Below are 23,379 nucleotides of genomic sequence, written 5' to 3'. Positions count from 1 at the left end.
AAGGGAAAAAAAAAAATCAGCAGCACCAGTAAAACCGCTAGCTCATTTCCCAGAGCTGCCTCTCCCGTGCTGCGTGCTTCAACAAAGCCACTTATTCAAACGGGATCATTTGAAAAGCAAAGCTACGGATCGGTTGAGGTGGGAAAGGAGTCGGAAGCAGCCTGGAGCCAGAGAGGAACAAACATAAAAACCATTTTCAGAAGCAGCTTTTAAAGTTACAACAGGAGAGACTCTCGGGGGGGGTGGGGAGGGTAAAACAGAACACGCACCAAGATCTTCGGAAGATAATGGATAATTAAGACTCGCACAAAAACTTCTGTAGCAAACCAACACCTCAACGTACAGACAATCAGCTTCCCTAGGTGTTAGGGTGAAGACAGCTGATAACAAACTGATTTCTGCTATCAGCGGGTATGACCTCACATGCTGAAGATTTTTCTCCTTTAAACATCATTCAACATGATGAACAACTTGTTGAAAAAACCCGGCAACCCTGGCTGTGAGAATCGGTAAGATACACGATATTTTATGCTGTTTTGTGGGGTTGTTTTTTTTCTTTTCAGATGAAAACAACACTCGGATACCACCTTTTCAGTGCGTAAAAAAAACCCCAGACATGTGACTCCGCCTAATTCTCACCAGACCAGTGTTCCGAGGCAAGAAGCGAGGAGGCACTAATTTGGGCTTCCCGTACTTAAGGCTCTGGAAAAACAAACTGCTTACTCGGAGGCCTTTGGATGTATTTTAGCTACTGCGTTCTATCTAGAAGAAACAAAAATCGGCTCGCTAAAGAGGAAAAATACGCCATACGTGACCAAGGGAAACGCGGAGACCTCACTTCTGACAGAGGTGCCGTGATAAACCAGTTTTAGAGCAAACATTCTGAAGCCAGACACCGGATGAGGTGGTGATTAAAGTGAAATCGATGCTGCCCGAGTCTTACGCTCCAGAAAATAAGAAAAAAAAACACTAAAAATGAGCAATCCCTAGAGGAACCCAAAGGGAAGTTTCCTCCCGGCTGAGGTGGGAAGCGGACAATGAAGGGGGGGGAGCAGGCGGAGCCGCCGTACCTACGGCTCTCAGGTAACCGCAACAGGAACCGCTCAGCTCCGCGGGGGGCGATGCCGAACTCGTGCTGATCCAAACACCGATCACAAAAGACGAACCAGCGAGAAACCCCCCCCCCCCTCGCCCTGCCCCTCTTGCGAAAGCGCCAGACAATAGGAGCAAGGCCCCGGTGTGAATCAGCTCCTGCCCCACCCCGCCTCTCCCCGCCAGGTGCGACCACTCCCTACACACCGATATTCCCCCCTTCCCTAGCCCCCCTGGGACTCCCCTCTCCAGGTGTGTCCGCTCCCGGCACCCCGAGTCCCCCCCTCGCCCTCCCCCCGGTCCCGGCCCGCCCCTCGGCCGCGCCCCGTTCCCCCCACCCCCGCACGCCCACGCGGCGCTCGCAGCCGGACGGGCCCCAGGAGAGGAGAAACCACCCCCCTCTCCTGCCCCGTTCAGTCCCCGGGGGAACCATGCGGCCTCCCCTGGACCGAACTTTCCCCCCCCCCCCCCCCTCCGGTGCGGGGTGGGCGGCGGGAGCGAGCGCGGGGGACGAGAAGCACGAGGCGCCGGGGCGGCGGCCGCAGAGCAGGGGCCACCCCCGCCCCCGGGCCGGCGCTGCCCCCGCGGTGAGGGGCTCCGGAAGGGCGGCCGACGGACGAGACCCCCTCCCGCACCGCCGGGATCACTCCTTCCCCTTCCCGCCTCGCCTCCGCAGGCGGCCCGGCCGCGCCCTCGGTGCCCCCCCTCCCCCCAGGTAACGCCCCAGCCCCCAGCGCGGGACCCGAACCTCCACCGCCTTCTGCCCCTCGCCCGCACCCTGGGAAGGGTCGGGCAACGCTGCTTCCCAGCCCTTGGCCCGGTGCCGCCCGTGCCGAGGAGCGGGCCGGCGGGGACTCACCCGTCCATTGCATACGGAGGAGACCCGTCGGGAACGGAGTGGAGGCGCCGGAATAACAGGAACGAACCAACCGCTCCGTGTTATAGACTCACAAAATGGCGGCGGCGCTCGGCCCGCCTCACCCGCGCCAACGCCCCATTGGCTGCCGGAGCTGTCACCTTGATGTGAGGGGCGGGGACATCCCTCCTCCGGGGGTTGGCGCCTCGACGAGCCTCGCGGAGCCCATTGGCTGAGGGGAGAGCGGTGGGCGGGGCCGAGCGGCGGTGCGCGGCGCGATTCGGTAGGCGGCGGGAGAGCGGTGGGAAGAGCCAGGCGGGGAGCGGGAAGGGCGCCACACGAGTCCGCCATCTTGAGTGGGGGCAGGGCAGGGAGCAGCGCGCCGGGCGCCATCTTGAATACGGGCAAAGGTCCCGGGCGGGCTCGTTGTGCGGTCACCCGCGGGCGCCATGTTGGGTGCGGGCGGGGAAGCCGCTCGGCGGGGCCATCGCCAGTAAGGGAGAGCGGGATCCTCGCCGAAATTAGGTTAATTGTTTAGCACCGCCAGTCGGGGGATTCTTAATGACGGTACTTAAAAGTTTTATTTAAGTTTCATCAAAAATATTAATTCCGGTTAGTGTCTTATGGATAAAGATTAGCCAGAGAAACAGAGAAGTTGTGAGGTAAGACATGACACCTCCCTGCTCCTCTCAGGCATCAGGGTAATATTTTTCCTAAGTTGTAGTCCTGGCACCGTTTGCTGGCCAAAAGAGTTATTTTTGCAGTCAGGTGGACCTCGGTGGTTAATTAGATAAGATTGTTTCACTCCTAATGTGTACAGTGGCATTGCCTGTAGGCCTTGCTTCTCCAGAAATGCACATATCTCCTATCTTTGGGGATCTTCAAACCTCTAGAAGATTTCCTTTTCAGGTGTTGGGTCATTTATCGTAAATATAAGCTTCCTACAATGGGCTTACTTGTGTTAGATCCTTCCTGTGGCTCCCTTCAAAATGATTGTCAAGCTCGTTCGTGTGCTACAAGATGAAAGCCCCTAAAAATAAAAATAAGGGAGAAGGGAGTGTTGGACAGGTTCCTGCTGTAGATGAAGCTGGTGCAGGAACAGGCACAGGGGGACTGGGAAGCTTGATGGAAATCTTGGGATTTTCCTCCCATCCACTAGGATGCTGCTGGTGCCTCTCCTCTAACATCATTCCCTAAAGGAGTTGGCTTCCGTAGAGCAAATGCTGCATGACTTGCTTTAAATATAGACAATATTTGCCCACTGGGAATTCTACTAGCAATTAGTAATTTTTTTGCCTTGCTTGTCATAACCCTCTTGTTGACTGCTGCACAAGAATTAATTGTCCCAGACCTCCCTACGAGCCCCTTGTGTAGCATTGAATCAAATATCAAATGTCCAGTCCACATTGATCTTGGTTTCATTAGCTGCAACCTTGTTTTGAGAGTTTCTAGGCAACATAATACTGGTCTTACTGTAGAAAGGATCCTTCCTACCTCTCCAGCACACCCACTTTTGACATTTTTGTGAAAACATTTGTACAATCCTGCCAATCCCTCTCTGGTGGTGGTGGTAAACAGCAGAGCAGTGGTTCAGATCAGTGCCACGGATGGGAATACCTGAGCTGTGTAACACAGCCCTGTCACTGGTACCTATCAGAAGGTCCAGAAAAAGGTTTTTTAACCCTGGTTCAAATGAAATTCAGAATCTTATCCTTGGGCAGTGTTTCTGCTTAGTGTCAGGCAACACTGACAGGTACAGACATGCATTTTCTCCTTTCTGAAGCATACACCAGATGCATGAATAAGGGAAAAAAAAAAAAAAAAGTGAAACCTTCTGTTGTATTTTCCCAAACATACTCCAGTGTTGGTTCCTAGAAGCCTTATTTCTCAGAGAGTGGGGTAATGCTCAGCTATTTTGTTGGCTGGGACCAGACATCAACTTAATGCCTCAGTAAAATGCAAGAGCTTCCATTGAGCTTTGACCTCAGAGGAGCTGATAACTCTTAATTTCTGTATCTCTGCTTGATTGGGCTCCCTGGCCATTCCCTTGCTCCAGCACTGACATCTAAATGGAGAAAACAACTTCCCTCTTGCCAGAGGCAACTGAGGGGCCCAGCTGAAACCAAAGTTATTTCACCAGGTACTGCATATGAAAGCTCAGCTTCTGCCACAGATAAGAGATTTACAACTTAGATTAGGCAAAGAATGGGAAAATGATGGGATTATGTGACCCACTTCAGAGCTGCTGAGCTGAGGGCCAGAGAGATAAAGTGATTTGATCAAAGCAGAGCAAGAACTTAACTCCCATCTCAGTCCACAGTGCACTTTCTTGAACTTTATCTGCTCTAAACTCTGGTTCTCTGGTTCCCATGGAGGTGTTTCACTTCATCTTCCCCTCAGAATAATCTGGTTTGTGTAATGTAAGTAAGAAATCCCTCCAGAATAGAGAATGGTATGAAGGCAGAATTTAATTTTTTTTTTTAATCTGGGATAATTCAGTCCACTTGTCTGTACTCCAAAGAAGGGTACACTGAACACCATGCAAAGAATATTTAAAAATCATGAATGCTAGATAGTGGTCACTTGCAAGAACAAAATCTGATTTTCTAGTGGTTTTTCACATTAGTCTCTTGCATGTGCAGACACTTCAACCCAAACCATTCTATATCCCAGCTGCTTTTCTGGTACCTCTGGAAAAGCAAACACAGGTGGATGCCATCAAAGAATTACTCCTTTTCAAAGACCTCTCCTGTGCAATTTGTGGTGTAACTTGAAAGACTTTTTTAAGGTTGCTGCAAGCTCACACAGATTTTTCCATCGTTCTAGCAGGATTGCTGATGGTGCAACATTTTATCAGCCATTTCCCTATAATATCAACAGAATTGTTTAGAAAGCATGTTTTCAGATGCTGTGGTAGCAAGCTGAGTAGTGACACTATTGGTCAATGCAGAGTCTCTCCCGGGGCAAAACAGGAAAATGGACTTGAGAACAAAATAATACTTGAAACAACAACAACAGAAAAGCAGCTATGAGAAAGACCTGCCTCTGTACATCTGTGCTGAAAAAAGAAACCCTCATGAAAATGGTGTGTGGAAAAAAGAAAAAAAAAAAAAAGAGGAGGGAGAAGGGGAAAACTATGAATCAGCTTCTTTTGTACAATCCAGCAAGATGGTCCCACCCTGCCCCGGGCTCTGGTTACTCACTTGCTAGAAAGGCTTTGGCAGGACACACCCAGCTGCTTCTCTTTTTAAACCCTTCCTGCCTGGGTTATCTCTTCACATTTAACTTACCATGCCGGGAAGAAAAATCCTCTGAAATAAAACCGACCCTTTTCCTGCCTTTTTTTCCCCTTTGCATTTCTGAAGTAGCTCTGAAGCCTGTGCTGCATTCAAAGGACACTTCTCTAGAAACTACTGCTCCTTTGCAAACTAAGTTGTTTCGGTTTTTTTTTTCCCCTTCTTCCACTTCCACGCCGATGTTTCCATCAGCAACTTGAAAACAAAAGCCCTCCTCAAATGCCTCCTCTGCTCAGGAGCCTGACCTGCTGTGCATAACCGTGGATCTTTGATACTGCTTTTTATGACAATTGTTTCCCTGCAACATCTCCTCCTCCCCCATTGTTCACAGGACCCTGCAAATCCTCAGCCAGGAAACTCTTCCATCTCTGACTTTGCTCCCAGTATATCCCAGTGAAACCTGGGGGCGTTTCAAAGAATTTGCTTCTTTTTGTTGCTTTTCTTAATTTTAGAGCCCTTTCAATTAAGATGGCTCTGTTGTTTGAAAAGGAGCATTTGCAGCTTTAGCAACGGATCCCGGGATGCCAGAACATTCCTTTGTGCATCATTCCTGGTGCCACATCACAGGTCTGGAAATGGTTAGTCTGGAGCTAGCAGAGAGGCAGCAAACTCATTGCTCAGCCCCCAGGGATGTCTGACGGGCCACTCAGTCCACCAGAGGTCAGGAACTGTCCCTAAGAATTTGGCAGTGCAAAGTATTATCACAAAGCATACTGGCAGGGAACTGATAAATAAAATAGTTTGTAATTCCCTTCCAAAGAAATAAATATACCTTTAGCATTGTTTCTCACCAGTTTACACGTTCCCTAAGCTGCATCCTTATGCCCCCACAGCAACTTGAGGCCTTCCCTCCAGACACAAAGTTGAAAAGCATTTTCAAAAAAAGTGCTCCATAAAAGCAAGTTTATCTGCACTTGGAACTTCTGCTAGTGTTGCCACTGTGCCTTTTAACAGGACTGCCAAACTGTACAGGTACTTTTTGTGCTGCAAGTGGTAATATCAACTCCAAATTTTACATATAATCACAAGAGCTCTTCCTTTCTTTCTAATCTGAGCCAAAATGAAAGACTTATCTGTACACTTTATTCTGCTGCTATCAGCCCATGTTATTTCAGCACTTCCCTGTCTTCTCTGCTCCTCCCCATGCCTTCGGGTGACTCATTTCCTGTGGAGGATGAACCAGCCATTTCCTGGCTCTTCAACACTGGACTTTTTCTTCTTGTCTGTGTTGGAGTGGTGAGGATTAACCTGTGGTTAATCCATTATACCCCCTGCAGCTCTTCTCTGCAGCCTTCTCAGATAATGCACTCTCAGCACCTGTTGCTTAGGGATCGTGGTGTGCCCCTGCTTAGCTGAGCCATAGTGATTTGGGGGATGTGGAATTAAAATAATTACATATCTAAGCCCAGGATTTTTGAATTATCAAATAAGTGCTGCTGAGGTTGCATATTGGCATTTGAGAAATGCAGGAAATACCCATATTGGTCTCTGTTAGACACAGGTCCCTGCGAGTGGCTCAGTCTCTGTGTTGATTCTGTGCCCCTGATTCCAGCTCTTTCCTCCAACCTGTGTTTCCAGTTTCCTGAGCCACTATTTATTCACACATCACATTAAGAGTCTGACTGCTGGGGACAACACAGCACCAGGCTGAAATACTGCCTGACCATTGTAATGCCAGCCTGAGGTGTATCACCTCTTGCAAGCAGCTTTTTACTGCTGTGGTCTAAATGACTCTTTTATCTTCTTTCCCATAATTTCATTTGAATATTTAGATTCAGTAGCCTGTCACACATCTATAATATTTGGGAAGAACCCCCCCCATAATAGACACTGCCTCTTGACTCTCAATGTGCCACATGTTGTAGGGATGATCACTGAATAATTCATACCCTTCATGATTTATTCATGCCCCAAAGCTGGATACCTCCTCCCTGACTTTCCATTATCTCCAGGAGAACACAAGTTCCTACAGAGCTCTGCTCACCATGGCAGTGCCAGCAGCAGCCCTGCACCAGGGCAAAGCAGAGCAGGTGGGCACTGGAAACCCCTCCCTCATGAGGCTGCTGAAACATTTCTTCTCAGCCACAAATGGGAAACTTTTGCCATTCCCATAAGGATCACCCTCGACACAGAAAATGAAATGCAGGTGCCTTTTTTTTACATGTTCTTTGGAAAGGCAGGAGGGCAGGGAAGAGCTGAGCTCTTTCCCACTGGTGCACACAGGGAGTGAGATGCTGCAGGATGTTCTGAGCATGGGAAACAGCCAGGCAGGCCTTGACTCCCTGATTTGATACAGTACAGCTGAGCTTGTTCTCCAGGAGATACTTCAGTTTTATTTTCCCGTGAAAAGCTACAGATTCTGAGACAATTCCTACAAACATAGCAAGATTGTTTCTTACCCTCTGAGGAAACCCTGCAGGAAAAGCCTGGACAATCAGCAGCAGACTCACCTCTTTCCTGTCTCGTGGGGGCTATCTAAAATTACACCTTTGCTCAAAGATTGTAAGACCACAACCAGGGCCTCCTGACCTGGGTGAAGGTTTTGCAAGACATTCAAATTCCATCTGTCTAGAAAGTATGAAAGATGATTCTGTGTTTCAGCAAAGTCTCCAGGCCCACAGGCAGCACTACCCCTACCCGACTGCTGTGAAATTTCCTAACTATTTATCCTGTAATCCTGACTTCTTTTGTCCTTGGAATAGGCTCTACATCAGCATAATTAAAAATGTCAAACACGCTTGAGAAACTCCCCAAGTTGCTAAAAATGAATGTGAATTTCCTCCCCACAACCTCGCTCCATCTCTCCCTTTCTCTGGCCTCAGCTTTACAAAGTGGTCTGTTTCCAGCCCTTCAGCATACTTTGCATTCCACTGCCAAGAATGAACATTTATTTATACAAACAACCGCCCTCACAAGCACATCTCCCCGTGCTGTCCTAGGCCAGGGAAATAAACATCATTTCTCTTCTGTTTCAGCTCCACGTTTCTTTCCTTTCTTATCTTTCTTTCTTTGGTGGTTTTTTTTGCAATGAAAGACTAGCACGGTTCAGTCACTTTCCCCTGCCACAAATCTGCTCAGAAATGGGCTGGAATGCTCTTTCATTTCCTTACAATGATTTTATTTTGTTGCCCTCTAATGTTGGTTCCAGTTTCCTGATAAATCCCTGAGGGGGTTTTGGAGAGGTCTCTCTCAGCCCAGAGGGCTCTGCCAGGCTCCCAGGTGCCCGTTTCTCTCCCAAGCACACCAGTACCCTGCTTTTCCCCAGGTTTGCTCTCCCACCAATCCTCCCAGCAGTGCAGCTGCCCCTGTAAGAGAGATGGGTGCTAAAGGACAGGGCAGGGACACAGAGCTCCTGAATTATTGCTAAAGTGTCCCCATTGCTCACCTGCCAGGCCTGGTATTATTCACTGAAACGCCAGCTCCTCACCTGTGTGCTGTCCTTGGGTTGTCTCCTGTTGCAGCTGCCATTTCAATGGGTAGAACACAGATGCTAGGTGATTGCAGACAGGGAGTAGCATCATCTGAGCATGGTTGATTGAAGTGAAAAAAAAAAAAAAAAAAAAAAGGGGGCCCTAAAAGAGAGAGAGCTGCACACACAGAGCTAAAATCCATCACTGGATGTGTGTCTGCTCACTCGCTGAGTGTGTGGGTTCAGCTGTGTGCAGGCTACCTTCCATTTCTCAGATGATATAATTGTTTATTATATTAATAATATTATTAAATATATTATAAAGATAAGTATAGTAACCACAATAATATTAAATATTATAGTAATCTAATATTTAGATTGATACTCTTTGCAATAAAGTGGTTTTGGGAACTCTCTTACTTGCAACCTTCTAATAAATGAAGCATTTAAGTAGTTTTTCAAGGATCCAGGGGAATACTTAAAAAAAAAACCCAAAAAACAGCAAGATGATATTTTAGCATATGGTCCCAGTGCTCTTTTTAGGATAAAACACAGCTTCTCTAACTGTATTGCCAAACCAAAGTCAGTGAACTACAGCAAATGAATGGATTAGGAACTTTTAGTGACTGCTTTCCATGAATCATTACTGAATATTTTATGGTTCTTACTGCTTTCTCAGTAAGCCTACTGCTGCAAAGTTTGCAAAGATATATTTACTTCTGCCTCAGTGTAAGGTGTCAGTCTTTCTTCAATCTTCAGCCCAGCAGAGGGCTGATGTCCGTTAAGTGCATCCCCATAACATGCCCATTATGTGCTCAGGTCTAACGAGGTATTGCTATATTCAGGAAGAGGAGCATAATTAAAATTAGGCCTATAAACTGATCAGTTTATACAGTATCATCACAACTAAGATCTAGCAGAAAAGAGAAACCTTACCCTGAAGATGCAGCTGGCAACATTCAACCCTAACCCCCTCGCCAGGCCTCCATTCAGAGCAGGATTTATTCTGACCCTGCAGGTTACAGGGGTGCTCACCTGGAGCACCCCAAAACGTATCCACACTGGAGTCTTCACACTGCTTTGAGTATTTTTCAAAGTTGTTCTGCCTCCCCCCTCTCCTGATAGCTTCTCCCTGCTGCCATGCCTGCAGTCCATAGGTGCCTCAGCAGAGGAGGAGAATTAAACCCCTTGTTCCCAGACTGGTTCCAGAACAAATCTGTGCAGATGCCTCCGAGGGAGCAGGAGGCTGGGACACCCAACCCTGTGTGCTGCATGAGGGCACATTGTCATACAGGCTGATAAAGACATCATTTGCCCAGGGCTTCAACTCTATTAAATACAAAGCTCCAAATGATTTCCTACTTGGATCAAAGATGTGTTTGTTCCAGTGCCACTTAAGTTTAAAAGGCAATGCTGGGAATGAATGAAACCTCCCCAGTGGCAGCTGCTGAGGTTCAATTGGTTTGTCAGAGCCATAATTATGCAGCAGACGTCTTCTGTTTGCTGGCCCACATGTTCCTGAAGGATGTTCTGCAATAGAAACAGCACGGGGAAGCCTTGCTCCCAAACTGAGGGGCTTTGGCTTTTGTGGTGTTAAGACTTGCTTGTGTTTCAGATGGTGGAAATGTTCAGAAATCTCATCTTCTCAGCTCAGACTTAAAACCAGAGCTGCTCTTCTTTGATTAGATGTAGTAAAAGAAATGGGGGCCCACATCCAGCATCCCAGAACTGATGTTTTCATATGGAGATTGGCCACTTCTAAAAATTCATTATATGGCTACAGCTTGTCTCAGAAGGTGAGTGTTCTCACTTGCTAAGGTGAGGAGCTGTTGCTGATCAGGGTTTGGTGTGACCCTTGGTCCTGTCCAGCCAGTCATCACTGTGCCCTTCCCCACAGCACTTCTGGGTGCTGATGACACGTGTCTGCTCATTAAATATCTGTCTCCTTCTCTGCTAGATTGTACACCAAATTTTATGTGTAACAGACATGAATATGTGGTAGGGACTCTAGAGTATTAAATTAAGCATTAAAAGAACATTAAGACATGAACCTGCAAAATGTGAAGTCAGGGAGAACTGAGAGCACTCGAGCTCAGTTGCCAGAGGAACAAAAGAAACACAATATCCTTTAGAGCCTTTAATATTTAATTTGCTAAGATGCTCAGATACTGGGGCAGTGAATGCAGGGGGTGATGACAGCGAGGAGCCTGTGAGGGTGCCTCATGTCAGCCACAGGGCCTCAATGGGTGTCCAAAAGCACAGCCACAAAGAGCTCCTTGTTTGCACAACTGTCAGGGATGTGCAGAGCTACCTGGGCTGCACACACACGTTGTGCAGTTTCTGAACACCATTTAATTCACACGTGATCCTGTGAGGAGCACAGCATCAAGGTTGTACCAAAGAGACTCCCAACAACAGGGCTGGTTAGGAAGGAAAGAGCCAGTGGCCCATCTGACACACTGCAGACCTGTCACTGACTGACCTGCTCTTCATGTCCTGCAAGCACCTAAAGCCAACAGGAGGATTTTCATAAACCCAAACAGTCTTCTTACAGGGCTAAGTTTCACTCCCAGGGGCACCTTTAGCTAAATGTTCTTGTTTTAAGGTCACGGCTTAAAGAATAAGTGATAATGAGTGGTACTGCATTTACAGGGAAGATAATTTCAAACTGTGTGCTGACCAGTTGCTTCTGCAGCAACCAGAAGTCAGCCAGCTTGTCGTGAGGACTGAAGTGCAGAGGTGGTCACCAAAGGAACAAAAGAGGATCTTGGGCAAACAGAACAGCACAGCCAGCACTCGGAGCTCAGCCCTGCACTGATCACTGTTTGGAGAACCCAGCAGCCCTCGTGATTTTCTCAGGAGCATTCACTGGTGCCTCAGCCATCTGAGAGCTGCAAGGTCCAAGCAGGGACAGCTGGGTTGGTGGTGCAGGCTTGGAGGAAGTTCCCAAAGGGTGTTTTCAGATGTGCCTTTTGTGCACTCAGGACAATTTCAGTAGAGGATTCCAGTTCCCAACCCATTGCTGGCTCAACTTTGGCTTGAATCTGTGGAGTGGGCTTAATGGTTTGCTCTTGCTCACACATTGGCAAGTGTGCTATCACTGCTGTAGGACAGGGGTTGGCAGCCTCTTAGGGATACTGTGCCAGAGTGTGTTTTTCTTCTCCAAAGTAGCAGCTAGGTGTGCCAATGCTGGGTTTTTCTGCCTCTCCAGGAGGCAAGATGCCATCCATCTGGGGTGTTTTCATCTACGAGGTCCTCAGCTTCTGCTGAATGCACCACTCAAGATGTGGAAAACAAACTGGGAGCCACTGCCTCTTACTGGTGCCTCTGCAGATGCTGCCAGTTGCAGCTCTCCTCAAGCATGCCATTCAGAACCTGTAAAACTGAGGGCTCTCAGGGCAGAGCCTTCTGCTCATTGCTTCCATCCCATACAAGGGATCTTCAGCCTGGTTTAAGATCATTTTCCTAAATAACTAATGCCTTCTCTCTCTCCCATCTCTCCTAGGCTTTTCTGTCCTCCAGGAACCAGTGAAATTCTATCCCTCCACAGACTGCTGTGCTCCTTGGGAGACTTCCTGAATGACCTTGGAGCAGGTAAGGGTGCTTCAAAACAAGGAAAACAGGAGAACCTTAAAGAGGAGCAAAGGCTGCAAAGGTGGGAATCCTGCAAGGCTCCAAATGTCCTGTCAGGATGTCCAGGTATCATGACATAATGAATTTGCCTGCAGCCAAAACCCTCTAGGTGCTGCTGGGTAAGATGTGTCTGTGAAGGACAAGTCCCTTTCCTTTCCACAGGCTGTGGGCATCTGCATCTGCCTGGGACACCCCAGTGGAAACTGTAAAAGTAATCCCACCCCACAGAGGGAACTTTCCCTCCTCTTTGCCTACCAACTACTTCCAGGAGCCATTTCCCATCACATCCTCAGCAAACCCTGATAAACACAGGAGCTGTAAACATGGGAGCTCTTTGCCTGTTGCTAGCCAGGCTGACTTCTGCCTCCACCCCCAGGCTGAGTCACCACGGATTTAAAGTGCTTCTAAAAGGTGAAATCCTCAAGCCTGGGAATGAGTTGAGGTGTCACTTGTTAAAATTGGTCTGAATTGTGAAAAAGTAGGTTACTACATCTCATGGTGAACAATCTTGTGTAATTACAAGTCAGGGATTCACCTCAAATACTCTTTAATATTCTACCATGCTTCATCCAGAGTGTGTTACAAGTGGCACGTTACCTCTGCTTTGGGGTAGGTGATGCAAGGAAAGAGTGTTTTGGGTCAGATGAAACAAAGAGGAATGGGTGCCAGGCCCTGACTCAGAGTTCAGTGTTTGGAACTGTGGGTGATGTGGCCTCCAGCTCCCTCACAGTACTCAGGATTTCATTTCAGTTTAGCAGATGGCAGAAAACATGGCGTGTGCCACACCAGGCCTCTACTTAAACTTTAAAAGGCTGCTCAGAAATACATAAAACTGCAATAAACACTTTGTCAGTACAATTAAACAAACAAGGCCTGCAACTTCCCCCTAGCAAACTCCCAAGCAGGATGTTAATTTTTGCTCTTTGGTATAAAACCAACTCCCTTAACAGAACAGAAATTGAAAGACCCCGTGACAGCCTGGTCCCTGCTGCAAGGGCTGGGAAGGGAGAAGTTTCTGTGCTTGGCCTTATCAGTCAGCATTTTTATGCTGTATTTTTAGCAGTAAGATAGCAAGTTTCCTATAAAGTTGGCACACCAAGAGGTCAGTAAATCTGTGCTGAGAGTTCTGCACCGAAGTTTTGCCGTTTCCTTTCTCTGGAGGCACAAAGTTCTCGGGCAGGAATAAGGAAGTGCATCGGGATGCTGCTCCGCCGTCAATATGAATGTCAGAGGACCTTGACCCCTCTCTTCAGAGTCAGATTTATTCCGCCTTGGGTCAGGGGCAGGGCTGGGCTGGGCGAGTGAACGCTGCTTTGGGCCAGCGCCGGCCCGGGGCGAGGGCTGCAGCTATCCGGGGGCCGAGCACCCTCTGCCGGGGAGCGGCCACAAACCAACACCCGCTGCGGGATCTGCAGTCCCTGTTCTCTGCCTGAGCCGGCTCCACGACACCCGGAGGATTAAAAGTGATTTTTTATAGAAGATGGCGATGTTACCCCACCACTGGCGATGCTTTATGAAAATACCACAAACAGCGAGAGAAGCAATTAAGAGCAGCAAACATTCCTACAAGTGCCTTCTTGCCAACATTCATCTTCTTCCATTAATTAAGTGAAAGAAGGTAATTTTAATACAAATGGCTCTTGGGGAGCAAAGTTCCCACAGTCGGGGCTGTGCTGATACAATTAAATACTCATCCATAGCATGGGACTGAAAATTAATAATCCCAGGAAAAGTAAAGCAGCCTGCAAATAGAATTGTTAGAGAAAATAAGGGCACCAGCCCTAAGCAAGAAGCTGCTCACAAGCAGCAGCCTGAACAGGGTAACTCACACAGTAATTACTGATGTTGCACCATTTTCTGCCCAAGTAACAGATTTGCCCTCCTCTAATTTCACCTTTGCCATTTCTTCCAGGGCAAGTACAATACCAGGTCCTATTTATAGAAGTTCATGGGTTTGAATTGGTTTTGGTTTTGTTTGTTTTTTTTTTCCTTTTTCCTTTACTACAGCTGGTTTTAGTGGTTGATTACTGTTTGTTGGACCAGACAACCCTTTGCCATCTGGCTGCAGCTTTTATTAGCTCTTGAAGCAAGACTTGATTTAGAGTTCACAGTTAACATTACAAGGACAGCAGCTCTGCCACACAGACCCTCAAGAGAAGAGGGTCATTTGTCATTAAGACTCATGGCAAAAATTGTGTTTGATTCTTTGAACAAAAACCCTGTTGTTTAAGGAATGTGGTGCTGTAGGCTAATACTTAACAGCAGGCTCTCTCCTCTGGCCCAGGGCTGGTGAGTGCAATTAGAGCCAGCCCTCCATCAGATATACTGGATGTAATTCTCTGGGAGCATCTCTCAAAATGGAGGAATGCTGCCCCGTGGCAAGTACAGAATGTTTCCTGGGGATTGTATTTCTGCAGGCAAGGCAGGACGTGGTGAAGCAGGAAAAGAGATGAAGAGGTGCTGAGAAGGCTCGTGTACAGGGGAGGGGGAGGAGAGAAACAAACATTGCAGAGAACAGGAAAAACGATGTGCTGGGAAATGATTAATCCACCCCAAAGGCCCTGGCTAAGAAGTGGTGGGACAAGCTCAATGATTTTTGGCAGCCATGAGCTACTTCTGCTCTGCTCTCAGCTCCTGTCTTGCAGCCAGATGTGTTCAAGTAGAGCTTCATCCCATTCCTGCTACAGACACCACGTCCCCCCAGTGCCCCTCATTCCTGGCAGCTCCTGGGCAATCCCACCCCCCTTATCTGTGGATTTTACCCCTTTCCCTTGTCCTTCCAACAAGTGTTTCTCACGTGAATCCATGCTGGGGGAAGGGAGCAGGAGACAAGTTTAGGAACTGCTGCTCTGTATCCTGTTGTTTTTCTCCCGGGATTGTTCCAGTTTCCTGCACTCTTATCTGGAGCTGAAAAGCCAAAGCTCTCATATTTACATGCTTTGTGCATGCCTCAGGTTTTTAATCTGTGACACAGACATTCAGAGAAACGTAGGGAGGACCACGAGAGGGTGGAGGAACAGGAACAAAGTGGTTGAAGGGTGTTCAGTGCCTATACAATTAGTTTCTTTATTTAGTTATCCTGCTCGAGGCTTTCAGAGAACCTTCAGCAGACCATAAAGCTGCACAGAGTCCACTGAAATGTAAAGAGAGGAAGGTTCAGATGTTACATTCCCAGGTGTACATTCCAGGTACCTGTGTTTGACAGCCCTTACAGAGGAATCACTTTCAGAAAGTGCTGAGTATGTTTTCTCCCAGCCCTTGGCACAGCAAAGTCTTAGAAGAAGCATTTCAGTGCTTCAGTTCTAGGAGCTTCACTCAAGTGCTGTAAAATTCTTTGAAATTATTTGGCCACGTTTTCCTGAACACAGAGGTAAAACAAGCATAAACTGTGCTGACGTTTTGAGAGCTCACAATGTAGACCAGATGCATGAGAAAGCAAAATCTTGTAGAGTATTAAAAAAAAAATCCAAACCTTGTTTTCCTTCAGTGAGCATGAATTCAGTTGGCTATAGGTTCTGTTAGTCCACTGAATTCCCTATGGGGTAAAAAAAAAAAAGAAAAGAAAAAGAAAACGTTTACCATACAGCTTTGGAATGTCCTGTTTTTCTGCACAAAGGTGCAGGTCCTGCATGCACAGTGACCATTATCAGATGGGAGCCTCTCCTGGAAAGATAATTAAAGCTCTGCATCAGTCACAACCAGGCTAATGCTGAACCAGACACAAGGTTTCAAAACAAAACTCAGCTCCAGAACCTTCCCCCAGAGGGAGCCTGGTTTTGTTGGAAGCAGGTAAAAATTGCAGGGATGATCAAGATGTATTTTTATTAATCAGAGAGATGAGAAATATGCCAGTTCACCCTTTGTGGGTAAATACAGATTTAATTTCTTTTTCTACTCAGCTGTAACTGTAAATTCAGACTAATCCCACTTGACAGTTTCTTTGGAGGTGGCTCCCAATTGATGTAAATACAAGAGCAGGAGTGGGCTGGAGACCTATCCTTAGCTGATTACTGGAGCCTTTATTTGGACCTAAATATCAAGAGAAAAATGGCTTTTTTTTCAAAGAGATCAGGAAAAGGAAGACATGTGCTCAGAGATAAGGAAAGATAAAAGCATTCCATTTAAAGAGCCCTGTGATAAAAATCAAGATGTTCATCTGCCAAGTCAGTAATTTTGTGGCCTTTTGACCATGCAGAGCTTCCGTTTCTGTTACCTTTTCCCACACTAACTGTAAGCACCAAATTATTGGCATGGAAGTTCCTTTTAGTTTGTCCAAGCAGCTCAGCCCTTTAGGGAGGAATTCCACAGGTTGCAGATAAAACTCTCTTTGGCTTCAGAAGGGAAAAATGGTTCTCCCATAAATTTATCTTCAGCTTTGAGGCCCAGGAACAGTCTGTGAGCTCCCATCCTTCGAAGGGCTGGAGATAGGTTGACCAACACCTCTGGAGAAGCTTGGGCAGAGCTGATTTCCTGTGAGGACAGCTGGCATGGCTGTTTGATGTGACTTCCAGCCCTGATTTCTGTGTGATCACGGTGACAGATCCCATGCAATGCCCAGATTAAGAGGTCAAGATCTCCAAATGCATTTGCAGCTTTAAAACGGGTGGGTTTGTCTGGTTTTTTGTTTAAAGCAAGCAATGATTTCAGTAAAAAACAATAAAAATCTTTGCAAATCCTATCTTTGCTTGTTTCACAGGGATGTTTAGTTCCCTGACCCATCTCCTGAGGTTAGATTGGGCTCTTCTAGGAGGTTTTGCTTTTGTTTGTTTCCTTTCCTCTTCCCCTTGTGCTCTGCCAGACTACCAAAGGCTGTTGGGTGTTTAATTGTTCTGGGGGTGTTTGTTGATCTCTGCTGTCCTGGCCCAGCCTGGCTCAGGCTGCAGACTGGTGCTGGGCAGCCTGGAAGCCCACACACCACTTGCACAGCTTTTTGTTTTTTCCCCTTCCTGCTTGGAACAATTCAAGTTTTGTTTGAGGATTTTGCATGCATTGGAGGTTGAGGGTTGGGGCCTTCCACTGCCTGCTTTCCACATCCCCACCTCATGTCACAGGCTTCAGCCAGAGCTGCTCAAGAAACAAGTCCAGGCAACATTCCTGTGGCCTGTGTTTTCACTGGCATCTTCTACCACCACTAAATGCAAAGCTTTTAATTAACAATAGAGAAAGATGCCCATGGCACTGACTGCCATTTCCAGCTGTACACACAGGTGGTGTCAGCCTTAAGACTTCTCAGCTCTTGCATTGTGCACAGTAAGTTATCTGACTGATGGTTCTCTGACCTCTTAGGCACAAATGGTGATGACTTCTTAGGCTACCACATAGAATATTTCCAGAAAGATGGGAGAATTTCAGATCTGGTCCCTAGGAAATATAAGTTACCCATGCCACGTTCTGCTTTAGTTTGGAAACTTATTTGAAAAGTCAGATAATGTCAGAATCTGAATTCACATCACTATTTCTGGTACTTCTGTTTCTGCAGTTCACTATGTGGAGAACTAAAGATTGCTAACCACAGCCTGCAGCCAGAGTGCCAGTGCTGAAAGGAACATCTCACAGAGTCTGGTTTGCAAAATTCTATTCCCAATATTTATATTTTGTTTCAACTTTGATCAGTACAGTGTAGAGGCTAATCCTGCAAATATTTACACAAGTCAAGCTTTCTATATGTAGCTCATCAGAGCTCAACAGGATCTCACCTTGATGAGAGCAAATGTTCTGCAGGAGCATTTATTTTGGACTGATCATGGAAAAATGCAGTTGCATCTGCTAAGCAGATTTTTTTGGTAAGACATATATATATATACACACAGACAGACACATAGACACACACATGTGTGATGATTGTTTTAGGTTCTGAGAGAGAAAAGAAGGGACATTCAAACAGTCACATACTGATCCCCACCTGAGAAGGCTCAGTGAGATAGAAAACAGCAACATGGTGAGTATTCTTTTACAGCAGAAATGATACCACAGACAGCTGTTTCTAACAGAAGCAATTCTAGCATTAAAAAATGTAGATTTTTGAAGAACAAGTTTTAGCTGTGTGGATGCAAGGTCCACTTTTTAGTTTCTGAAAAGCATCCCCCAAACAACTTCATATATCCAATGGCTCTCTGAGGCAGGGGGCTCTGAGCCACTCTGAGGCTAGAAGCAGCCCCCAGGACTATTTTATGCACATCCTCTGACTTATCTCCAACACGTTTTTCCAGAGTGAGGGTGCTGGTGATGGGAGGTGCAGTGATGCCAGCTCACTTCGCAGGGATCTTACCAACCTGGTGACCTGGGCACACAGTCATGGCACCATTTGTAACCAAATCCCAGCCTTGGACATGGTGCAGAGCACAGGTCAGCCTAGCAGGGACAATTCTCTTCTGTGGATATGTGGAGCTGGACATGCCTACCACTGGCACTGTGGAAAATTAGACCTCAGAAGCAGAGCAGAGAATGAAGCTGTAGAAAAGAGAAAGAGGTTGGTATCATCTGAGGCTTCACCAAGGAAGGATAATTCAGATGAAAAGAGGAAGAGGATGACCAAATCCTCTGAGAGGTCTAAAGCAGACACAGGATCACATGGCAGATCCTCAGGGGTCACCCAGCAGAAAGACAGAGTCTACATAATGCACAGTGACCCCAGAGAACACCAACAGAACAGCAGAGCCATGAAATCATGTCCTGCAGCAGAGCAGCATTTGTCAGTGTCTGGTGGTGAAGTCAAAGCTGACAGACACCAGGTGAAGAGAGAAATGGATGAAGATCTCCTCGTCATCTCTGATGAAGAGCAGTGCACACCAGATGAAGGTGACCAAGGAGACAGGCTCCACCAGAATCTTCTGTCAGAATCACTCACTGCAGCTGCTGAGGAGGATTTGCAGACACAGCACAGTGAGAAGATGGCATTTAACAAGCCAACAGCCACTCAGGCATCTGGCTTTGCCCCCATAGGAAAGCCACCCCTAACTCTTTCCTGGGGGATTCCAGAATCCCCCATCAGCCATCACGAGAGCCTGGACAGCAGCTTTTTGAAGTTAAATCCTGCTGAGTCCATAACAGAAACTTCTAGAGGAAGAAATTCCTTTGGCTCAGCAATACCCAAACAACATCCAAAATCTGTCCCTGCCTTCAGCATTGAGCCAAAGGCCCAACTTGAGTCATCCACCCCTGTGACTTTCTTTGAATTGGAAGCCAGTGTAGATGACCAGCTGCAACTCCAGCTGAGCCCTCCTGATCATGGCACAACAGGAATGGGCTTTGGTGGGAATGTTACTGAAAGTTCCCTTGAGGAGAGAGAACTGTCAAGGTCTGGGCGTCCTTCAGCCTCCCCAAGTCCAGAGAGTGAGAACACAGACCATCCATCTGCACCCTCAAACCAATGTAAGTCTGGAGTTTTATTCCTGGTGGATGTGTGGGTATGTTCTATTAATCATTTCCCTATATATTACAGATGGCTGTGTTCATCTAGCTGCCAAAATCAGTGTTGTAAATAAATGCCTCTGATTTGGGGCTCTCTGTTTCTACTAAAAGGAGGAAAAAAGTTCCTACCTGAGGCCATCAGCTGGAATTCTGGCTGCACCAGAGTTGTTTTTCATCCAGTGCATTAATACATTGGCTCCATCTGACTGAGAAGCAGCTCCTCACCACACGTGTCTCCCTTCCACACCCTCAGGCTGAGAATCCCATTTCACATTCCCCAAATCCTGTCCTCTCCTCACAGTCCAGCCCCGTGGCCTCATCCGTGGCACGCTGGGCACCCAGCCTGGCAGAGCTGCTGCAGTGCTGCCCCTGCCATGCAGGGTGCTTCAAACCACCACAGTTGGGTTTGGTGAACATTGTGCCACTATTTTTGTAACTGACAACATTCATCATCAGAAGGGGCTGGGAATTCACCTGGGGGTGTCTGGGCCAGAGCCACTTCTGCCAAGACAAATGGTTCAAGTGAGGCCTCTGTGTGTGTTAATTACAAGCCATCCATCTCCCCACTCAGAGCAGGCAGTAACAAAACAAGCAAAAAAACCCCAAAACAGCAGCACAGGGATTAGTAGAATCCACCTCAATCCAGCCACAGCACGTTAAGGTAACATCTGAGTGTGCATAAAATAACTGTGTGTGGGAAAGGGGATTTCTGGCTGTTGGCTCTGGAGCCCTTTCCTATCTGCCCCTCTCCAGCCCTGGAAAAGTCACAGGAGAGCAGATGGAGCTTTTCAGCAATCCAAAGAATTAATTTCTCATGCTAGATCAAACTAGGTAGAGGTGGAATTGCCATAGCAACTTGAGAGAGAACCCAACTGGAATCTTGGCAATCCTTTTAAAAAAATAAAACAACCCCCCTCCAAAACAAAAAAACAAAAAAACCCCTTTACTCCTTTTTGTTCTTCCTCACTATCTACCCCTAGCTCTCAGTTAATGGTTTTATTTCACAACAAAAGTTCTCCTGCCTGAAGAAATTTTTGTAAGGAAGAAGAAAGCTTTGGAATACATTTTGCATTATTAAGTGTTGTGTTGTACAACACTTTGAGCTTATGAAGTGGAAGCAGAGGCACACCTACAAGGCCCAACTCCCATCTCATCTCACAGAGTGGAGTGTGGCCCTTGCAAGTCACCAGAGTAGCTGCACGTTGGTGAAGATTTCTCCAGTCCAGCTGCAGCTGCTGGAGCCAGCACTGCTCACACAGTTGGTTCCACCAGCATGGTCCTGGGAGTGAGGAAGGGCCAGAAAGGAGAGAGTCTTTTCCCTGCCAGGTGGTTGTGGGCACAGATCTAAACCAAAGCTTTAAAAAGGGAGGAGTCTGTGAAAGTTCCATCATCTCTGATTTACCTTTAGAGGGAAGGTGAATGTTGTTCTGTATCTCCTTGTATTGCACTTGTAAGTTCTTGCTGCCCACAAAGCTGTCTTATTTTTCAGATGTGTTGAAGAAGTGGGAGAAAAAGAAAACTCGTAACCCTGGTGATATAAAGGTTTTAAAAGACTGGCTGGTTTTACACTACCCCACTGAGACACGGGAGATCTACGAGCTGCCACCTGAAGACCTGGATCATTACCTGGCCTCCTTCTACAGCTCTGCAAAGAGACAGGATGGCAGGGAGTTCTCTGCCACTTCTTTTCACTTCTTTCAGGGCAACATAGAGCGGTACCTCAAGGGTCACAATTATGAGTACAGTGTGATTAGAGGCTTGGAGTTCAGAGGGTCCCAGGAAGCTCTGAAATCAAAGCATCACCAGCTAGCTCAAAAAGAGAGAGAGGAAGAGTGGAGTGTTTTGGAGAACTTGACGGATGAAGATGTGGCAAATCTCCGTAAGAGTGGGCTTTTGAGCAGGAGTAACCCTCAGGGCTTTTTGCACCTCATTTTCATAAATACAGTTAGGGGGTTTGGGGCAAGGACACACAGTCAGAGCCACAGTCTGTACTGGGGGCAGCTGGTGCTGAAAGAGACCGAGGAAGAGCTGGAGTACTTGGAGTGGGTGGATGATTTCAGAGCTGCGGGAAGCACAGGGGCAGCAGGTCCACGGCTCTTTGCCCAGCCTGACAGCCCAGAGACCTGCCCAGTGGAGGACTACAAGGAGTACAGCAAGAGGAGGCCACCAGACACCCTGAACGACTGCCAACCCCTGTACCTGGCTCCCAGACCTCAGTTCTCCATGTGGGACCAGGTGTGGTTCTGCCGAAAGTCACTGGCCAAAGCCAAATTAGAAAAGATGCTGAAAGTTATCATCCAGCAACTCAAAATACACGTGAAGAATTCCAAGCAGTAAAGGGATCCGTGTCATTCCTGCTGCACCACGTTTTGTTAGGAGTGTGTTTCAGAGCAGGCTTTGAAAGGTTTTCATGGCAATAGGACAGGTTGAGAGCATTCTCTTAGGTTACACCTCAGAAGGTTTGCACCACCTTAGCCTTCAGGTGAACTGCAAAACTTTTCTTGTTCTTTCTGTTAGTGGAATTGATCGTTGAGCAAGTTAAATAAATATGAGAATCCTAGGTTTCACATTTTTAAAACAAGTTAATATTCTATTATTAAAGACATGATAAAATAGATAATGCTATCAGAGAGAGGGCTTGGCAGCTGGATGGCTGCACTTGTTTAGAGAGCTGACACCTGTGAATAGCCTTTAGTCTATGGGATATGCCTGTTGTAAAAAGATAAGTAAAGTAAAAAGATAAGGTAACAGGAGTTAGGAGTTGGAGTTAGGAGTTAGTTCCGGGTTGGAAGGAGAACAATGAAATCCCATCTTCATCAAGTGCCAACCCCTGCCTCACAGGAACGTTGTCAGCAAGGTTTATCTCATTCTTCTTAGTGAAAGATTTGTAGATTTAAGAAGTTGTGACCGTGTTTTCAAGAGTTGTGTAAAATGGCTGACACTGTTGAAAGATTTTCTGGCAACTGTTTTCCTCAGACTGCTAAATACAGCCACAGAAATCCCCTTTGGTTCACGTTGTCTGCTTTGTTCAGCTGTGTGAGCACTGCACAGTCACTGTGTCACAGCACACACCCCTCTGTGGTCAAACCCTTTGCCAGAATCAGTCCCGATTAAGCAACATGTAGAACCATCAAGTAACTTACAGATGTTTAAAGAGCCATAAAAAAATTAAAAAAAAAAACCAAAACAAACTCACTTACTCAGGTGCTTGTTCCAGCTTCCTCACACTGCAGCACGGATGGTGTTTGGGACCCCAAACCCCACAGGAATCCCCCCGGGGGGGTGGGCTTTGCTTTGCTCTCTGCTCATCCCTTTTTCCCAGAGCTCGGTGAGGACACTCAGGAGGGACCCTGAGCCCCAGCAGTGGCAGCACCTGAGCACCCCCTGCTTGATAAGCTCAGTTCCCAGTTAATTGCACTTCAGGCAAACGAGCAGCACCGGGGGCAAGGGCTGAGAGCTCCCACCGACCCCTGATCAGGGTGTTCGGAGAGCCCCGGGGCGGTGGGTGCTGCCCGGGCCCCTCCGGAGAGGCTGGAGGTGTTTCCCGGGGGTCCAGCCCGGGGCGAGGGAGCGAAGGGATCGCCGAGAAGCGGCTGCAAAACCCTTTTCTTGCCTCTTTTTGCACAGGGTCTGCCTGGCGGTGCCGGCTCGGGGGGGGGCTCTGCCGGTCGCCATCATCCCGG

At 47.3% G+C, this 23,379-nt stretch overlaps 2 protein-coding genes and 1 long non-coding RNA gene across 9 annotated transcripts in view; 1 reads left to right on the top strand and 2 right to left on the bottom strand.

The window, feature by feature from the left end:
- The window catches only part of PTBP1 (polypyrimidine tract binding protein 1), a 28,681-nt gene extending 26,565 nt beyond the window's left edge, over positions 1 to 2,116 (bottom strand). For 2 of the 6 annotated variants that reach the window (XM_030466243.1, XM_030466244.1), the window contains exon 1: positions 1,952 to 2,011. In XM_030466243.1, coding sequence (XP_030322103.1) covers positions 1,952 to 1,959 — 8 coding nt within the window. In that variant the 5' untranslated portion in view covers positions 1,960 to 2,011. Of the gene's footprint in view, positions 1 to 1,951 lie in introns of all 6 variants that reach the window. The other 4 variants (XM_030466245.1, XM_030466246.1, XM_030466241.1 and 1 more) reach the window with 4 other exon arrangements.
- On the top strand, positions 1,231 to 22,384 carry LOC103533404. Of its 2 annotated transcripts, XM_030466223.1 has the most exons (4): positions 1,231 to 1,278; positions 12,159 to 12,247; positions 18,496 to 19,657; positions 21,186 to 22,384. In XM_030466223.1, the coding sequence occupies exons 2-4, from the start codon at positions 12,233 to 12,235 to the stop codon at positions 22,031 to 22,033; spliced, it is 2,025 nt and encodes a 674-aa protein (XP_030322083.1). In that variant the 5' UTR covers positions 1,231 to 1,278; positions 12,159 to 12,232; the 3' UTR covers positions 22,034 to 22,384. The 2 variants fall into 2 exon arrangements, with proteins under 2 accessions (XP_030322083.1, XP_030322084.1); XM_030466224.1 differs by lacking the exons at positions 1,231 to 1,278; positions 12,159 to 12,247 and adding an exon at positions 18,187 to 18,224.
- On the bottom strand, positions 15,437 to 23,270 carry LOC115599825. The gene is made up of 3 exons (XR_003988630.1): positions 22,893 to 23,270; positions 15,759 to 15,821; positions 15,437 to 15,644 (listed from the first exon to the last, which is right to left on the bottom strand). It is a non-coding gene; the product is annotated as an uncharacterized LOC115599825 (long non-coding RNA).
- Positions 23,271 to 23,379: the final 109 nt, after the last annotated feature.

The sequence above is a fragment of the Calypte anna genome, chromosome 28 (assembly GCF_003957555.1).
Source record: "Calypte anna isolate BGI_N300 chromosome 28, bCalAnn1_v1.p, whole genome shotgun sequence".
Lineage (NCBI taxonomy): Eukaryota > Metazoa > Chordata > Aves > Apodiformes > Trochilidae > Calypte > Calypte anna.
This window is presented reverse-complemented; position numbering and strand designations above follow the sequence as displayed.